We start from the raw sequence: 15859 nt of genomic DNA on the forward strand, positions 1-15859 counted from the left end.
TTTACTGAAGGAGTAAGAGATGGGCTTCACTGTTTAACATCCACTTCAACACTTTGAAGTCACTTTTAATAAAGCGTCACTAGATAATTACTGGAACTATTTAATCAGGGAGCGTGCCGCAGATTTATTCAATTAGGAGTGCTTGCATGCATAATAAAAATCTGGTTTCAGCTGCTGTATATATGAATCACTGTGACAGAGCTGGGGAAGGATTCACGCTGATGAAGTATGGAAATAAGTAGTAGGGATGATTGAGGAGAGGGCTTTCCTTGGATATATTATATTTCAGTACATTTGAACAAAGATTAGTATTTATTTGTGCAGGACAAAATCATAAATCATTATTGCAGAGTTAATATGGTGAAAGAAAACCGTCTGTCCACTGTCGCTCTTCTGACTTCACGTTCCGCTCATTCCCGGTTCTCCTTACTCATTTTCCTGCACAACCACAAGAGACTGCTTGCTCTGTCATGGCTCCCAGTAACACTGGCATCTCATTTAAAGGCAGCAGCCCGGGTCTGCAGCCATTAGTTCAGCAGAGGGAGGGAGGGAAAATGACGGCTATTTAAGGGTTGGTGTTTAAGCAACGGGGGTCTGACCTAAACTACTCCTCACACTTTAAAAGACATTTACTCCCACTCTCTCTCCCTCTCCCTCTCTGTGATTCTCCCTCACCCTTTCTCTCTGTCAGTAAGAGAGCTCCAGTGTGAGCTGTGAGGAAGATAAGGAAGCTGAGGGAGGATTGACTGACAGAGCTGCCACCTTGCTGAACAAGCTGCAAGACGGAGCAGTGACACAACAGAGCAAAGCATCATATATCTTGGCTTCAATGCATTTGTGAAGACCCTGAGGTGTGCCTCATCTTACCTGCACGGGCGTGGGTCAAGAAGATTGCAGAAACACAGGTAAGAAGATACTTTCATTTGGAAATCATGTGACAAAAGGGCAGTTTTCCTGACTTTTCTTTGCTTCTCTGAGATTAATTCCCTTTAAAAAGTAATATTTTGTAAAAATAGTAGTAGCATACCTTTTTGTTGGGATTACATTTTGGTCGAGCACAGGTTACTTCAACACCAGAGGGCTTTGATTATAGCTTAGCGGTACATTCTTGGTGTGTACTGCAACTTCTTCCCCAGTCAGACTCGCATAGCAGCCAGTGCAGGATCAGAAATGATGACTGACTGCTGAGGGAGTACATGTGGAAGCTTTGATCATCTTAGTAGGAAAGCAGCCAGCACGCTTCATGCCAAAAATGAACCTGTCAAGTTTTTGTGAGGTTATTGATCAATATTCCAAAAACTAAAAATACAAAAACGTCCATCTGCGTGTGTTTGTGTGTGAGTAACCCTTTGTCTGGTAGGTTTTGCAGCCTGATGATTCATCACTTTCTGCAATGCAATTTAGTTTTCATTGTGTGTCATTATTCCATCATAGAGATTCAATTAAAGGGAAAAACGGGAGGCAGGATTTGCCAACGTGGGCAGGGAGAAAAGAAAAAAAAGTACTTCATCCATTCAGTCCATTAGCGCTGCTTAATTGAAATCCAAGTCTGGTTTATGGTGGTTTTCACTCGTGAGCATTTCAGCCGAGGAAGATTATAATCATTTAGTTCCTCTGAGCTTTTTGTTTTATCCCACAGCACATCTATAAATGATCGTCCCATTGGTAACTTTTCACTCCGGGATGATTTCCAGCTTTACTGCAGTGCTATGTGTCTGTGCTGCAGTGAGGAAGGTGTCTGTGTGAAACAAACCTCTGTCAGGGACAGCTGGTTTAGTAGCTGCTGCGCTCTAAAGGTGTGTTGGTTAGGGCGGGATGCTGTGCACAGATGGCTGTTTTGTAATTAGTTTAATTTCTGGCTAATTAATATTGGCTTTTTTTCTCTTGGTCATTCACAAACAACAACTCTAGAGCTGCAAAATGTCAAATTATGTATTCTTTTTTTGTTTAGCATTACAGCTAGAGACTAGGGCTGAAAACTATTTTTTTTGTATTGAATATTTAATTAATAATTTCTTCAGCAGATGAACAGTTCTCTTGCTAGAAGTGCTATGGGTCTGTTTTCCTATGAGAGGGACCTCCTTTATTGGGATAATCCAACCAATAGTGTCACATTCAATAGGTGGCTGTAACACACCAAGATATGCTGCAATGTGCAACCTAACCAAAGATTTTGTGTTGCCTAAATGACTAAGAAAGCAGCAAATTATCCCATTGAGAAGCTGGAGCCAGCAGACATTTGGGATTTTTGCTCGTAAAATTATAGTTTCTATTGATCTGTAAATCGTTACTGCTTTTTTTTCTTTTCTTTTTTTGTCAATTTATTGAACATGTCAGAAACAAAACATAAAACAATAATAATAATATATATATATATATTCTTTTTTTTTTCTTTTCTCACTCATAATAATAATTATAACAAAGTACAAAAAAATAATAAAAATAAATTCTCAAATAGTCTCTGTCATGTTCAACAGGGGCAAGAAGAAGCTTAAAAAAAACTTTTCTGGTCCTACCCCCTCTAGCATACATTTTCCTTTTAAATAAAATATTAGGTCATCGTCATCAGCGACATGTTTGTCTTGTTAATTTGTTTGTTTGTTTTTTGTTTTTTTCAAAACAATCAGAAAGAAATTACTTTTACAATTACAAGAAATAACAAATGGGATTTTACAGGTCCTGTTCATAACCATTCATGATTTGGCTCCTAAATAATACTTTCAGTTTAGATAGACTTGTACAATATTTCAGTGCATCATTACAGTTATTCCACAGACTAACACCTTTTGATGAGATGCAATGAAGTTTGGCATTTGTTCGTACGGGTGGTTTTTTGAAAATGCAGTTTCCTCTCAACATGTGCATGCTTTCTCTCCGTGTGAAAAGTCCCTGGATATTATGAGGTAATTGTTGATTTGCGGCTTTGAACATAATTTGAATAGTTTTATAGTCAACCAGGTATTGTAGGTTTAGTGTTTTTAGTTGGATAAATAATGTATTTGTTGGTTCTCTGTGCGTAGTTTTATGTATAACTCGTATGGCTCTTTGTTGCAGGATGAAGATAGGATGTGTGTTTGTTTTATATGTGTTCCCCCAAAACTTCCACACAATACATCATGTATGGAAGTGTGAACTGCTCATATGAAAGGAAGAAAAATAAGTCTCCTATTACAAATGTTTAAGCTTTTTCTTGTTGATTGAGAAGAGACTCCATAATTGCAAATGGAAACTGAAGTCTGCGCCCTTTTCAGGCTCACATGGGAACACATAAAGCTCAGGTTTATTATTGTTAAAGAACCGCTTCAGGATATCTGTGCAGCAGTGGGGGAATGTGCAATCTGCTAATGAGGTGTTGCAACTTCTGTTATTGTTCTATCGGCTACACCAACTAGTCCAATTAACTTTTCTTAATATGATTTCCAGCTGTTCCAGATGCTATGAGAATCAGACTTTACCAAAAAAAAAAAAGAACCGGTAAATTATCACAGATGGACAAACAAGCAGATTCACGATGATGACACTCCTTTATCAGCCGCAAATGATTTCCATGAGTGTGTCCAGACATGCTGCACTTGTGTTGCTCTTATTGATGTGAAATAAAGACCAAAATCAGCCCTTAACTGGATAATTGCACAGATAGAGATGATCAAAGACGACAAATTATGAATGCAGGGGCACTTTCAGTTTGTGTGGAAACAGGACAAGTAACTCAGTGCCCTTTTCTTTTCTTTGACTGAGAGAAACAGATGTCTTAAGACCAGGGCCAAGATTCCCGGTTTCTCTTTTCCACGCGGGAAAGTTCCCATCCCGCTGCCAGCATGGGGGAAGGATACTAAAGCTACAGCAATTCTGGATTATAGCTTAGTGAACAGTTTAAATTTATTTCAATTTTTTTACCCAAATCTTCTTTCCATGTCCAGAATTCACATATGTCCTTAGTCAACCCATGGTCGATGTATTCTTGGCTTTCGGGCTACAATATCGAGTCATTCTTGTATAAAAATCATATTTGTAATACAACATCTTCAGCTAAAAAAAGAGTACTGAGGATCTCAAAGGATTCTTTCTTTACCTCTAAGACCACAAATGATCAGTCTCTGTGTCTTGTAACGTTTTCTAGAGGGAGATGCAAAACATATTGACAGCCCAAGTGTTTAGATTTACAACACCAGCCATAACATGCCTTTATACTACCACTCACCAGATGTGCGAAAACTTGTGAAACCCAAGCTGAGTTTTATATCTGTGTCTTAGGCAGTGAAGGCATGCAAAGATGCTGGTGAGGAGAACAAAAGGTCAGGTCAAATGTCAAGAAGAGAAGGAAAGGAAAGAGTGTTAATTAGGGGTTCAAAGGCACTGAAGGTAATGGAAAAATATTTGTCGTTTGACTCGGGTAATGCATCGAGCTGCATGTCAAATATTACCAAATGAAAACAAACCAAAATGGAAATGACATCATTCAGATGTCATGGAACTCCTGATCTGCATAAAACTGCTACTGTCGACTTGCTGTATTCAAAGACCGTAGGTCATTAGCCCGCAACCTCTGCTCAACTTCTCTCACATTCTGCTCTGATATTTCGTGCTGCCTAAAGTGCTTTTTCCAAAATATAAATTCCTAACCAAAAAATGTATTACATCCTGTTTATAACTTTTCATATTTCGGACCAAAGAGGAAAGCAGACTCAGCCTGCCCATTAATCCCAAACCTTTCAGTCGTTAATCGTAAAAACAGACAAGAGACTAATTTCTCACTCAGAAGTCTACTGAAGTTCTGATAATGTAGAGGATATTTAGAGCCTGAGGTTTCGGGTCAAAGGTAGACACAGGGTCAAGGCATGGGTTTTCAATTTGAAAGCGGTGGGAGGCTAAACAGAGGGTATGTTTGTGCACATTTTGGGTCCGTTTTCTTTCATCTTTTGACCTTTTCTAAGATCTGTCTAAATCTAAATGGATTGCTAAATTATGAAACATGTTTGGTTCTTGGAAAAAGACAGTTTTCTTCTCTCCTTGTAACAACTTCATATATTCTTCCCTCATGTTTTGACTTATTATGGTTACACTTGTTTCCTTACTTCTCTTCCTGTTTAGAAACTCGTTTCATGTAGGCTTTTTTGTGTCTCTTTGACTTCCTTGTGTGTTTTTGCATTTGATGAAGTTCCTTTTACATGTGCGGGTGCCATGACCTGTTTTGATTGTGTGTCTTGAGTATAAAATATGTTCTTTGTTGAAATAACCAAGTAGTAGGGAAAAGATGACTCCAGTCATGGTTACATTGAGATGCACTGAAGCTGAATCGTTGTGGAACATCTGCTTTTGTCCCCTGAAAGATAAGGTTCAGCTTTGTCTCAATATATAGTTTCAAAAAGTCTTCATGGGAAACTAAATCCTGGTGCTCCACATGTCTTTTCATAGCTATCACTGCCTGAACAACCCCCTTCTGGAAATCATTTGTTAGCATGTGCAAACTTCTGTCAGCCACCAGTCAAAAAATCTGGACAAAATCCTGCATCACTTACAGAGATGATACCCGATTTATAGAGGTATAGTTTGCAGCTTCCCAGACATAGCAACAGACATGCATTTGAACCTGAGGTCATACATCCTGTGAGGAAGAGTCCTGTGCACAGATACATAGTCATTTGCACTCACTGTGGGGCTTTCTATTGATTTTCAGTATTCTTACTCAGTAATCCGAAGAGGCTTTCCCACGCTGAGCAAGCAGCCTGTCATTAGTTCTAGTTTTGCCTCCCACAAATGATAGCGTTCTTGGTGTCCAGCTGATGAAGTCGTCGTGGGTGAGAAGGAGATCTGTGCATGGGATATATGCTGCCTATTTTGTTATATATGCTGTATCATGCAAAACAGCTGAGACTTTCGAACATGTGCATTGTGAAAGAAATTGATGGGCCAGAACAACTGTAAATTCCTTGGTGTTGCAAACACTCTATTTCCATTGGATAATCTAGAAAAACCAAGTGTGAAAGTGTGAACACATGGAATATGGGCTGTGTCTGCTGTTGACCTTTTTAAAAGTTCTGCGAATGTGAAGACTATTTGCAAAGAAGCAGTGTCTTTGTTTACCGTAGCAAAATCAAACAAAGACGATATCACTCACTTATCTCTATGTTTGGAGTCCTTTACCCACAGTAGCTTGTAGTATTATGTTGAGTGCAGTGACTCAATTATTTATGTTGCACACACTGTAAATAATAATCACACTTACTTGTGTGGTCCACGCTAGCCTGGAGTTGGTTTGATTAGTGTTAAGGGATTCTGGTACTTCTGACTGAGCTCTGCTGTTTGTTCCAGTAAACATGTGTTTATGTCTGTTGCATCGTTGAAGTGGAATTCATAAAGATGTAGTCAAATCTCCAAAACAGTGGGAAAAACACTTCATAGTAACCCATTGTTTAGCAAACTGCAGTGCAGGTCAATTCTCAGACCCTTTTCATGTTTGTATGAGTTTATTCTAACACCAAAAGATTGCTATTTACAAAAGCACTGGGCTTAAAACAATGATAGGCAAGAACCTGGCAATAGGATTTATGATACACATTTCTTTTTTTAAATCTGCTTTAAACTGGAGTTAGTCTGTGAAATGGCTTCTCAGTCAGGTTGGGTCATATACAGTATACACATACACAAACAGTTAAACATTGGCCATATTTACTTATTATTCTGTAAAAGTTTTACTTTTAAAGTTCTGCTTTAGGTGAAACACAGGTTTTTGGCTTGTGACCTCATTGCATCTACAGTATGTGCATTCCCTTAAGGCAGTTGCATATCAGTCAGTAAGTAGAGAGCATTTCAACCAAATACTTTTATTGTATTTGTTATATTAAAATATTAGGACAAATATGACATTTATAGTGGCCTATAACTGTTTCAGTTATCCAAAGAAAAATAAAGCAAAGATTATTGGAAAATCTGGTGTTCTATTCTGTTAACAGACAGAATATTAGGTTCATAAAAAAAAACTTTTAGTTAACTAATTGATTGGTTGAATGAAGTTTGAAGTATTTGTCTATTGTTGCAGCTCTACATCCCAATACAAATGCATCTGTAATAAAATGCTTTCTTTCTGTTTTCCAGAACTTTCATCTGAAATGAGGATTGGCCTTTAGTCAGAGTTAAATCGGATATCTTTTCAATACATCAACGTCCCACATCATCTAGCATGGGTGCACGAGGCATTCTGGGCTGCCTCCTCCTGACTGCTTTGCTCAGCTTATCATATGCCGGGCTCGTGAAGAAAATCCTCCGGCATCGACGACAGACTCTGGAATCCCCTAAAAAAGGACATAACATCACGCTCCCCAGTGCGGACCATCCTGTAGTTTTCAACCACGTCTATAACATCAATGTTCCTGCCAGTGCCCTGTGCTCGGTGGATGTGGACGCTCCAGAGAGTACGGACCTCCATCCTACAAATGCAGCAGTCGTTTCAGGCCTTCCCGGGATTGAGCACACAGTCAATGGGGAGAACCAGATCGTCTTCACCCACCGTATCAACATACCACGACGGGCCTGTGGCTGTACTGACGACATACCCGGCCTGAAAGAGCTCCTAAGCCGACTGGAAATGCTCGAGGGAGAGGTTTCAACACTTAGAGATCAATGCGGCAGTTCACAGGTCACAGGTAGGTGTCATTTGTCTTTCATGCTTTGTCTGGTATGCAGATTCTAGACAGTTCAGTAAAATATTCCTTTGTTCCCAAAAATGTCATTGTAAAGTGCTAAACTAAGAATACCAAATGTCACATCTGTTCAATTCATCTGTTGAGGAATTCCTTGGAGTCCAATGGGGGAGTGTGATACTTCCATTCTCTTTACAGTTGAATGTTTTTTTTTTCTTTTGATTAAATGACATGACATTCATGCTGACTATGAATTAATGTCTTCTTCCATAATATTTGCTAAAATAAGCTTTGGACCCTTTCTGACCAATGCAATCTTAAAGGATTGATTTATTATTCTTATTCAGTTTCTTAGTTAGAGAGGAGATGGATGCCACTCTCAGCTAGAGCCAGCCACTGATTAGCTTAGCATAATCACTGGAAATAAGGGACATGGCACGAGTCAAACTGTTTTCTATTTTTCCTTCTAAGCAGTACATACATAGAGCGGTATCAATATTCTTGATACTTGCTAATTCTCAGGAAAGTGAATAAGCAATTGCTTTATTGAAAGAAGCTCACAAGCTGATTGTATTCAAACATTTCAAAAATGTAATACAAAAGAGATGATATTCCAGAAAACGTTTGTTAAAAAAAATCTTTCTACTTTCTTATCAAAGGTAAGTTGGGAACTAAACCCTACTGCAGTGGTCATGGGAACTACAGCACTGAAACCTGTGGCTGTATATGTGAGCCGGGCTGGAAACCACCCAACTGCTCTGAACCCGAGTGTCCTAATGACTGCCAGGACCGGGGCCTCTGCGTTGGCGGAAAGTGTGTGTGCTTCAAGGGATTCACCGGAAAGGACTGCGCACTCGACGACTGCCCTGTGGACTGCGGTACATACGGCCAGTGTGTGGGAGGTGAATGCATCTGCTCCTATGGTTACTACGGCGAAGACTGCTCTCAAACCAAGTGCCTCAACAACTGCCAAGGCCGCGGCCGCTGTGAAGACGGAGACTGCGTTTGTGATGAACCCTGGACTGGCCCTGACTGCTCTGAACTCATCTGCCCCAAAGACTGCTATGACCGTGGACGCTGCGTGAATGGCACCTGCTACTGCGATGAGGGGTTCACCGGGGAGGACTGTGGAGAGCACACCTGTCCCAACAACTGCCAAAGTAATGGTTACTGTGTAGATGGCAAATGCGTGTGCGCTGCCGGCTTCAATGGAGAGGACTGCTCTCGAGTTATGTGCCTCAACGACTGTAACGACAGAGGAACGTGCTTCAACGGGATGTGTATCTGCGACGCGGGCTATCAAGGCGCAGACTGCAGCCAGTTAGCGTGCCTCAACAACTGTAACAACAGAGGCCAGTGCATAAACGGGCAATGTGACTGCAATGTTGGTTTCCAGGGAGATGATTGCTCTGAGCTTTCCTGTCCAAATGACTGCCGGCACAGGGGGCGCTGTGTGAACGGCCAGTGTGTGTGCGAGGAGGGCTTTGCTGGTGAGGACTGCAGCATCAGGACCTGCCCCTCAAACTGCTACGGCCGCGGTGAGTGTATCAAGGGACGTTGTGTGTGTCATTCAGGCTTCACCGGTGAGGACTGTGCTGAGCTGAGCTGCCCTAACAATTGCCAGAACCGCGGCCGATGCATCGATGGGCAGTGTGTTTGTGACGAAGGCTTCAGCGGGGAGGCCTGCGGTCAGAAAGCTTGTCCCAACGACTGCCTGGCCCGGGGTTACTGCGTCGACGGCAAGTGCATCTGCCAGGAAGGCTACTCAGGAGACGACTGCTCTGTGCACGCCTGCCCAGGTGACTGCAACAACAGGGGACGCTGTATCAATGGAAAGTGCACGTGTGAGGCTGGATATGAAGGGGAAAGCTGTGCAGACCTTAGCTGCCCCAACAACTGCCAGGACAAAGGCCGCTGTGAGAACGGACAGTGCGTATGCGATGAGGGATATATCGGAGAAGACTGCTCTGAAGGTAAGAAGCTATGTTAAGTTCACACTAGGGATGGGAACGATTATTCGAATATTCGAAATCATTCAGGTGTAGAATATGAGAATATGAGTTATGAATTATTTATTGTAATTTTTTTTCTTTTTTTTTGGGAGGGGTGCCTAAGTTGATTACATATTATCAAATGGAATAATTCAATGTATACGACAGTGCCATAGCTAAGTGTGTTAGGTCTAAAGGTGTGTTTTGCTCCGCTCACCGGTCCCTCACAGCGGGCAGAGCTGCAGGTGCTGATCTCTCTCTCGCATCCGGTTATACTTCACTCGCGTTTATGTCCAAATCCATCAGATCTAGCTCTAGCTAATGATATGGCTGCTGCCCCTCCCTACACGCAGATCACGCAGACTCAAACCTCATCTTATGCCCAAATTCCAGCTGAGAGGGTCTTCTCTACAGCTGGCCTGATTGTGAATCGCCTCCGCACCCGCCTCTCCCCTGAGCATGCAGACATGCTCATATTCTTAAACAAGAATGAGTATTGAATAGCTGCATTCTGTGCATAGGCCCTGTTATAGGTTGGTGATCTCTGTTGTAATAGGGTTACGTTACCCTAACCCGTTATGTTGTTCGTGTATGATCCTGAAAGCTGTAGGCCTATAGCTGTCAACTGTTCAAACTGTGATCGCCAGTTCAATACATTTGACAAATTCGACTTGGTTTCTATACTTATTTGAACATTTATTGATTTTTCAAAATTAAAATAAATTAAAAAAGAATTGTAAAAAATGTTCCCACATTTTCTTTTTTTTATAGGATATGTACATTTTGGTTAATCGGTTAACCGTTTTTTTGGGGCTCGAATATTCGAATATACATTTGCTTTCAAATTCCCATCCCTAGTTCACACACCAAAAAAGATTTGGCAATCCGCAAATCCTGAACGTTTCCATGTGTTAAGTATGTACTATTCATTTAAATCCAGAGTGATGTCACTTCCTCCCTTTCTCCAATTTCACTCACCACTCTTGATATAAACTATTTCAGTGAACATAAAATAGTTTTCATAGTCAATGTCTGCATTTGTTCGCAATCTTTGGCAGTTCTTGACACCACAGCTGGTGTTTGAATTAGCTCCGCTTGGTGGATTGAGGGCGTGAGAAACTGTCAAAGAAAACACTTCCCTCCTTTCGTTCTTTTTTTCCAGTGTCTCCTCCGAACGACCTTACTTTAGGCGAGGTCACCCCTGAGACGGTGGACCTGAACTGGGAAAACGAGATGCTGGTAACAGAGTACCTTGTGACGTATGTGCCCACCAGACCTGGTGGTCTTCAACAAGAGTTCGTTGTGCCAGGAGACAAAACTGCTGCCACCGTCAAAGAGCTTGAGCCTGGCATCGAGTATCTGATCAGTGTCTACGCTGTTCTAAGCAACAAGAAGAGCATCCCCGTCAGTGCGCGGGTGGCAACAGGTATATGCTAGTTTATTGTAAATAAAAGAAGATGTATCCTAGCTACCAATAATCAGTAAATAATGTATTTTCTTTCCATCCCTGCAGCGCTTCCAAAGCCAGAGGGTTTAATCTTCAAATCAGTGAGAGAGAGCTCTGTGGAGGTGATGTGGGACCAGGTGGACATCTCCTTCGATGGCTGGGAGATCTATTTCCGCAATACGGTCAGTCTGCCTATCTCCTTTAAAAGCTTGCACAGGATTTTATTAAGCGACAGGGGAAAATGTGATAAAGCTCCTCAAGCTTATTGGAAGTCTCAGCAAAACATGGATTTATTTCAGTGCTAAAATTGCTTTGATATATGGGAAAAACCTCAGAGAGGGCAAGTCCGGATGTCATAGAATTGCGGGTAAATCTGCTGCTTAGAATCCCAGCCAGTAATTCTTCGAGAATAAGTTACTGTGTCAGCTGATAATTCAGAAGCTTTTTCACATTTTGTAGCTGCTGCAGAGTATTAATCTATTTTTATATATGCATGTCTTCTCCTGACCATGTTCATTTTGATATTAGGTTTTGGGATGTAGATTACCACACAACCAGTCTCTGTACTTTCACATTCCTGTGCAGCGTGTTGATGTGTTTTGCATTGATGTGCCAACAGTGCTAACTTTTTTGCATGCAGCTTTGTTTTTTGTATGCTCTCTACCTGATTTCTAACTTATTATTACAATCAGGAACTTTAAACATGAGTCGCAAGAACTGGTACAGTAGTGTGGCCTCTTAAGATTTAACTGAGTACATATTACCCCAGGTTGATTTCTTCTGGAAAAAGCTGATTAGTTGCACATTTTCATAACAAATACACAATAATAATAATAATAATTCAATTCAAACTTTAATTTAACAAAACTCTAATCTCCCTGTTTCAAAATATAAAAATATATAATTCTCACTGCTGAAGAATACACCTTGAACTCAACTGCATGCACACAGAGAAAGTAATGTCTTCTCTGTATACCATTACTCAGCATGTACTGTCACATCACAATGTTTTTTTTAAATACATCAAAGGAAATAATTATACATTTTGAATAATGCATTTATTTGTTTCCTCGATTAGATTTAGACAAAAAAGATCCAAACCGCTTTCCTAACTTTTTGAATTTGAAATGCCAGCATAAAAGCTAGTAAGCATTTTCCAAACAAAAAATGCCATGACTCTAGATAGTGACCTGCTGAAACTGCTAAACTTGACTTTGTAGAATAGTTCAGCCTACTGCAGTTAGTGCATGTTAACCTGTTTTTCTCCCAGTAATCTATGTGCTAGTCCTGAACCGGATGTTTCACATTCGTTTGTGCATTATGTATCCTTGCAGAAAGAAGAAAATGGAAAAATCGTGAGCACCCTTCCACCTGATCAAAACCAGTTTATCCAGTCAGGACTTGGACCAGGACAGGAGTATGAAGTCTCTGTTAACATCATCAAGAACAACACAAGAGGACCCCAAACTACCGAAAAAGTCACGACCAGTGAGTTTGTGGCTGTCAACTTAATTTATTTTTGCATTATTAAGAGTGAACAGGTGAGATTAGATGTTCATCCAGTTTCTACCTAAATCAAAGTTCAGACTGTATGATTATGTAATAATTTCTCTGTTCCCTATGGCAGCTTTTAGCAATTCGGTACTAAAAAAACCTTCCCTTTCCTCGAGCACAGAGCTAAACAAATACATTAATGTCAAAGAGGGAAATTCCATAATGAAAAGAAGAGTAATAACAGGAAATCCCTTCTGGCTCTCCATTCGTCCATCGTACAGATTTGAGCTTAAGAGTAATAACTCGGACAAGTTAAATGTCAGCCTCGCATGATTTTTCACTTTCACTAAATCTTGCTTTCAGCTCTTGTCCTCTGCTTGGTGAAGTTTTATAGCTGTGTTACTCCATACATTAAGTTTTTTAAACGCTTTAAGTATGCAATCGATATGTCACGCCAGGCCAAACAACTTTCATTGTGCATGGAAAAGCCATTTAGTTTAGACGTTGGTGTGTTTTTACTCTCTGGGTAACACGTCGTTTCATTTCTGATGTCATTTATTTGTCTTGGCTGAAACTAGACACAGCCCCCATAAATGAATAATAGAAGTCCCGTTAATCCTTTCAGACCCTTTTTACCCCCAGTTGTCCGTTTAACACTGAGAAAAGATACCGCCCCCACATGTTAACACAGGAAATGTGTCAGGCAGTAAACATAAAGCCAGACTGAAAAGGAAGCACATTATTAAGCCTTTTCCCAGGTTGATCCAACTTATTGCTTCATCTTATAAGAGAGCCAAGTTCAGGCTTATGAGAGATCTTTTATTTTTAAAGGCTCAAAATACCATGCCAGGAGTGATAATGTTTGCGTTTAATATTGATCTCACACCAATGTAAGAGATGTTGTCTTGATTGTTTTTGAATTGTACTATTGGCAGTTAACACATTCCTACAGAGACTGATTCAATCTTTGCTGAGAACAACTTTGCAGACCCTTATCTGCTTGATACCAATAAACTAAATGACTGCATCATTTGGGAAATAAGCTTATTTGCTTGCTGACAAATAGACCTACTCCACTCTTACAGTTGTCTTTATTACTTTTCATCAGCAAATGTAAACTTGTTTTACAACAAACAGCATTAAAACCTTTTTTAACTGTTTACTGAAATATCGGTCTACCAGTTTAATATATTTTAAATATATATATCTTAAATATTGTGGTTCCCCTTTAGTGCTAGAAATTATTTATTCTGCACATTGCAGATATATGTATGACATCTTTTAAGGACTGTCAACCGAATTCTTACTTAATTGTAAGTTTCATAATGAATCAGACATTTCTCATGCATCCTTTCCCCTCACCCTTTTCTCTCTCACCTGAATCCCTCCCCAGAGATTGACGGCCCCCAGCAGGTGGAGGTGAAGGACGTGACGGACTCCTCTGCTCTGGTCAGCTGGTCTCTGCCGGTGGCTCCGATGGACAGACTCACCTTGGCCTACAGGCCTAGCTCTGAGCCTTCACAAGAAGCCATAGTGGGGGTTTCCATCCCGGAGACTCAGTACAGCATTGACAGCCTGACGCCAGACACCGAGTACACCGTGTCGCTCATCTCCAGGAGCAGAGACGTCTCCAGTGACCCTGTCATCGCCACGTTCACTACAGGTAGGCTTATGATCAGTCACTGCAGATTTACATCTTCTTTCATTCTTAAGCTGCACGTACAGTATTTGCTTGTGTGATTTGCATGACATAATACAAGGCTATGTTTTTGTATGTCAACAAATCCCAGAAAAAGACCAAAACTACGAATTTATCCGACTTAAGTATTGTGTGTGTATATCAAATAATAATTTATACCTACCTCCTCTGTGCCATAGAGCTCAGTTGTTGTTCGAAAACTATTAGAAATACATATGTGAGCCACACTGCTACCCTGGATGACATGTTCCTTTATTACCATACAGTAGATGTGTATTTTGAATAATTTCCACATACCATGTTATTTAGACCTAAATACACTACAGAACCAAATGTATCCGAATCAGGTTTATTACCAGGTAGGTTGACACGTACAAGGAATTTGACTTGATGTCATGGTGCATACATAAAAGTAAAAAAAAAAACTATTTTAAGAAAACTATAATAACATTACAAAATATAAAAAATAATAAAAAATATAGTGAAATATAACAATATTTACATAAAATTTGGCAGTAATACAAAAAAAGAGAAAACAGATATTGTGTGCATTAAAGGTGGGGTAGGTAAGTTTGAGAAACCGGCTCGAGATACACTTTTTGTTATATTCCATGGAATGCTCTTAACATCCCGATAGCAATGAATATCTTAAGTGCTTTGACAAAAAATCCATCAAAAAATGTCATCTGTGGAAGCCGTAGTACTGTAAAAAGTACGACCAATCATCTGAGCCGGCCCGGCTAAAATAACTGGATGGCCTACCTGCCTGTCAGCCTTCCATCTGTGCACAAACTTATCTCGTGCCCTCATTGGTCATGTGCGCGTTCGTGTGTGTTGGAGGAGGGGCTCTATAAGGAAGTGGCAGATTTTCTCCGGTTGTGTATTTTCAAATTCTAGCGATCTCGAGCCGGTTTCTCAAACTTACCTACCCCACCTTTAATGTAATGCATAGAGATTGTAGATTAATTAGCTGTTAAAAATTGTCCCCAATAAATGCAATATGTCCTCTTGTTTCATACATTTGTCTAAAAATACAGTCACAGGCTGTTTTAATTAAGTTATAACTGACTTAAAAAACTGAACTATCTCAGTAGACCCCCTTTTCTAGATTAAACCATTCAGTAGGAACCAGTGGGTTGGAAATATAACAAATATAGAATAGCACATGCTAGTCCGTGGATATATTGTACAGAATGTATATCCATGTCTAATGATTTGAAATGTGCACATCAGTTTTTACACTGCAATTGGATTGGCCCAATTTCCAATATTTGCCGAGATAATAAAGTAAATGTCTGTTAATAAATCTTAAGTTTGGGATCATAAGGTAGATTCTCCTAATATGATTGTAAATGTATTTACGTTTATCAGCCCTGGATGCACCCAAGGACCTGAAGGCCGTGTCACAGACAGACGAGAGCATCACCCTGCAGTGGACCAACAGTCAGGCTGATGTTGACAACTATCTGGTGAAATACACTCCCCTCTCTGGAGCCACTCATGGGGAGGAACTGTTTCCTCGAGGGCCAGGAGACACCACAAAAGCTACCATCACTGGTGAGGGTCACATACAATAAACACAACCACA

General features: G+C 40.3%; 1 protein-coding gene across 4 annotated transcripts in view; it reads left to right on the top strand.

Annotated features, from left to right (window-relative positions):
* The first annotated feature begins 665 nt into the window (after positions 1-665).
* The window catches only part of LOC117476793 (tenascin-like), a 31368-nt gene continuing 16174 nt past the window's right edge, over positions 666-15859 (top strand). For all 4 annotated transcript variants that reach the window (XM_034123536.1, XM_034123537.1, XM_034123538.1 and 1 more), the window contains exons 1-8: positions 666-905; positions 7096-7643; positions 8300-9613; positions 10794-11057; positions 11145-11260; positions 12413-12566; positions 13966-14235; positions 15643-15828. In XM_034123536.1, coding sequence (XP_033979427.1) covers positions 7181-7643; positions 8300-9613; positions 10794-11057; positions 11145-11260; positions 12413-12566; positions 13966-14235; positions 15643-15828 — 2767 coding nt within the window. In that variant the 5' untranslated portion in view covers positions 666-905; positions 7096-7180. The remainder of the gene's footprint in view (positions 906-7095; positions 7644-8299; positions 9614-10793; positions 11058-11144; positions 11261-12412; positions 12567-13965; positions 14236-15642; positions 15829-15859) is intronic.

Source organism: Trematomus bernacchii, unplaced genomic scaffold (genome assembly GCF_902827165.1).
Source record: "Trematomus bernacchii unplaced genomic scaffold, fTreBer1.1, whole genome shotgun sequence".
Classification (NCBI taxonomy): Eukaryota; Metazoa; Chordata; class Actinopteri; order Perciformes; family Nototheniidae; genus Trematomus; species Trematomus bernacchii.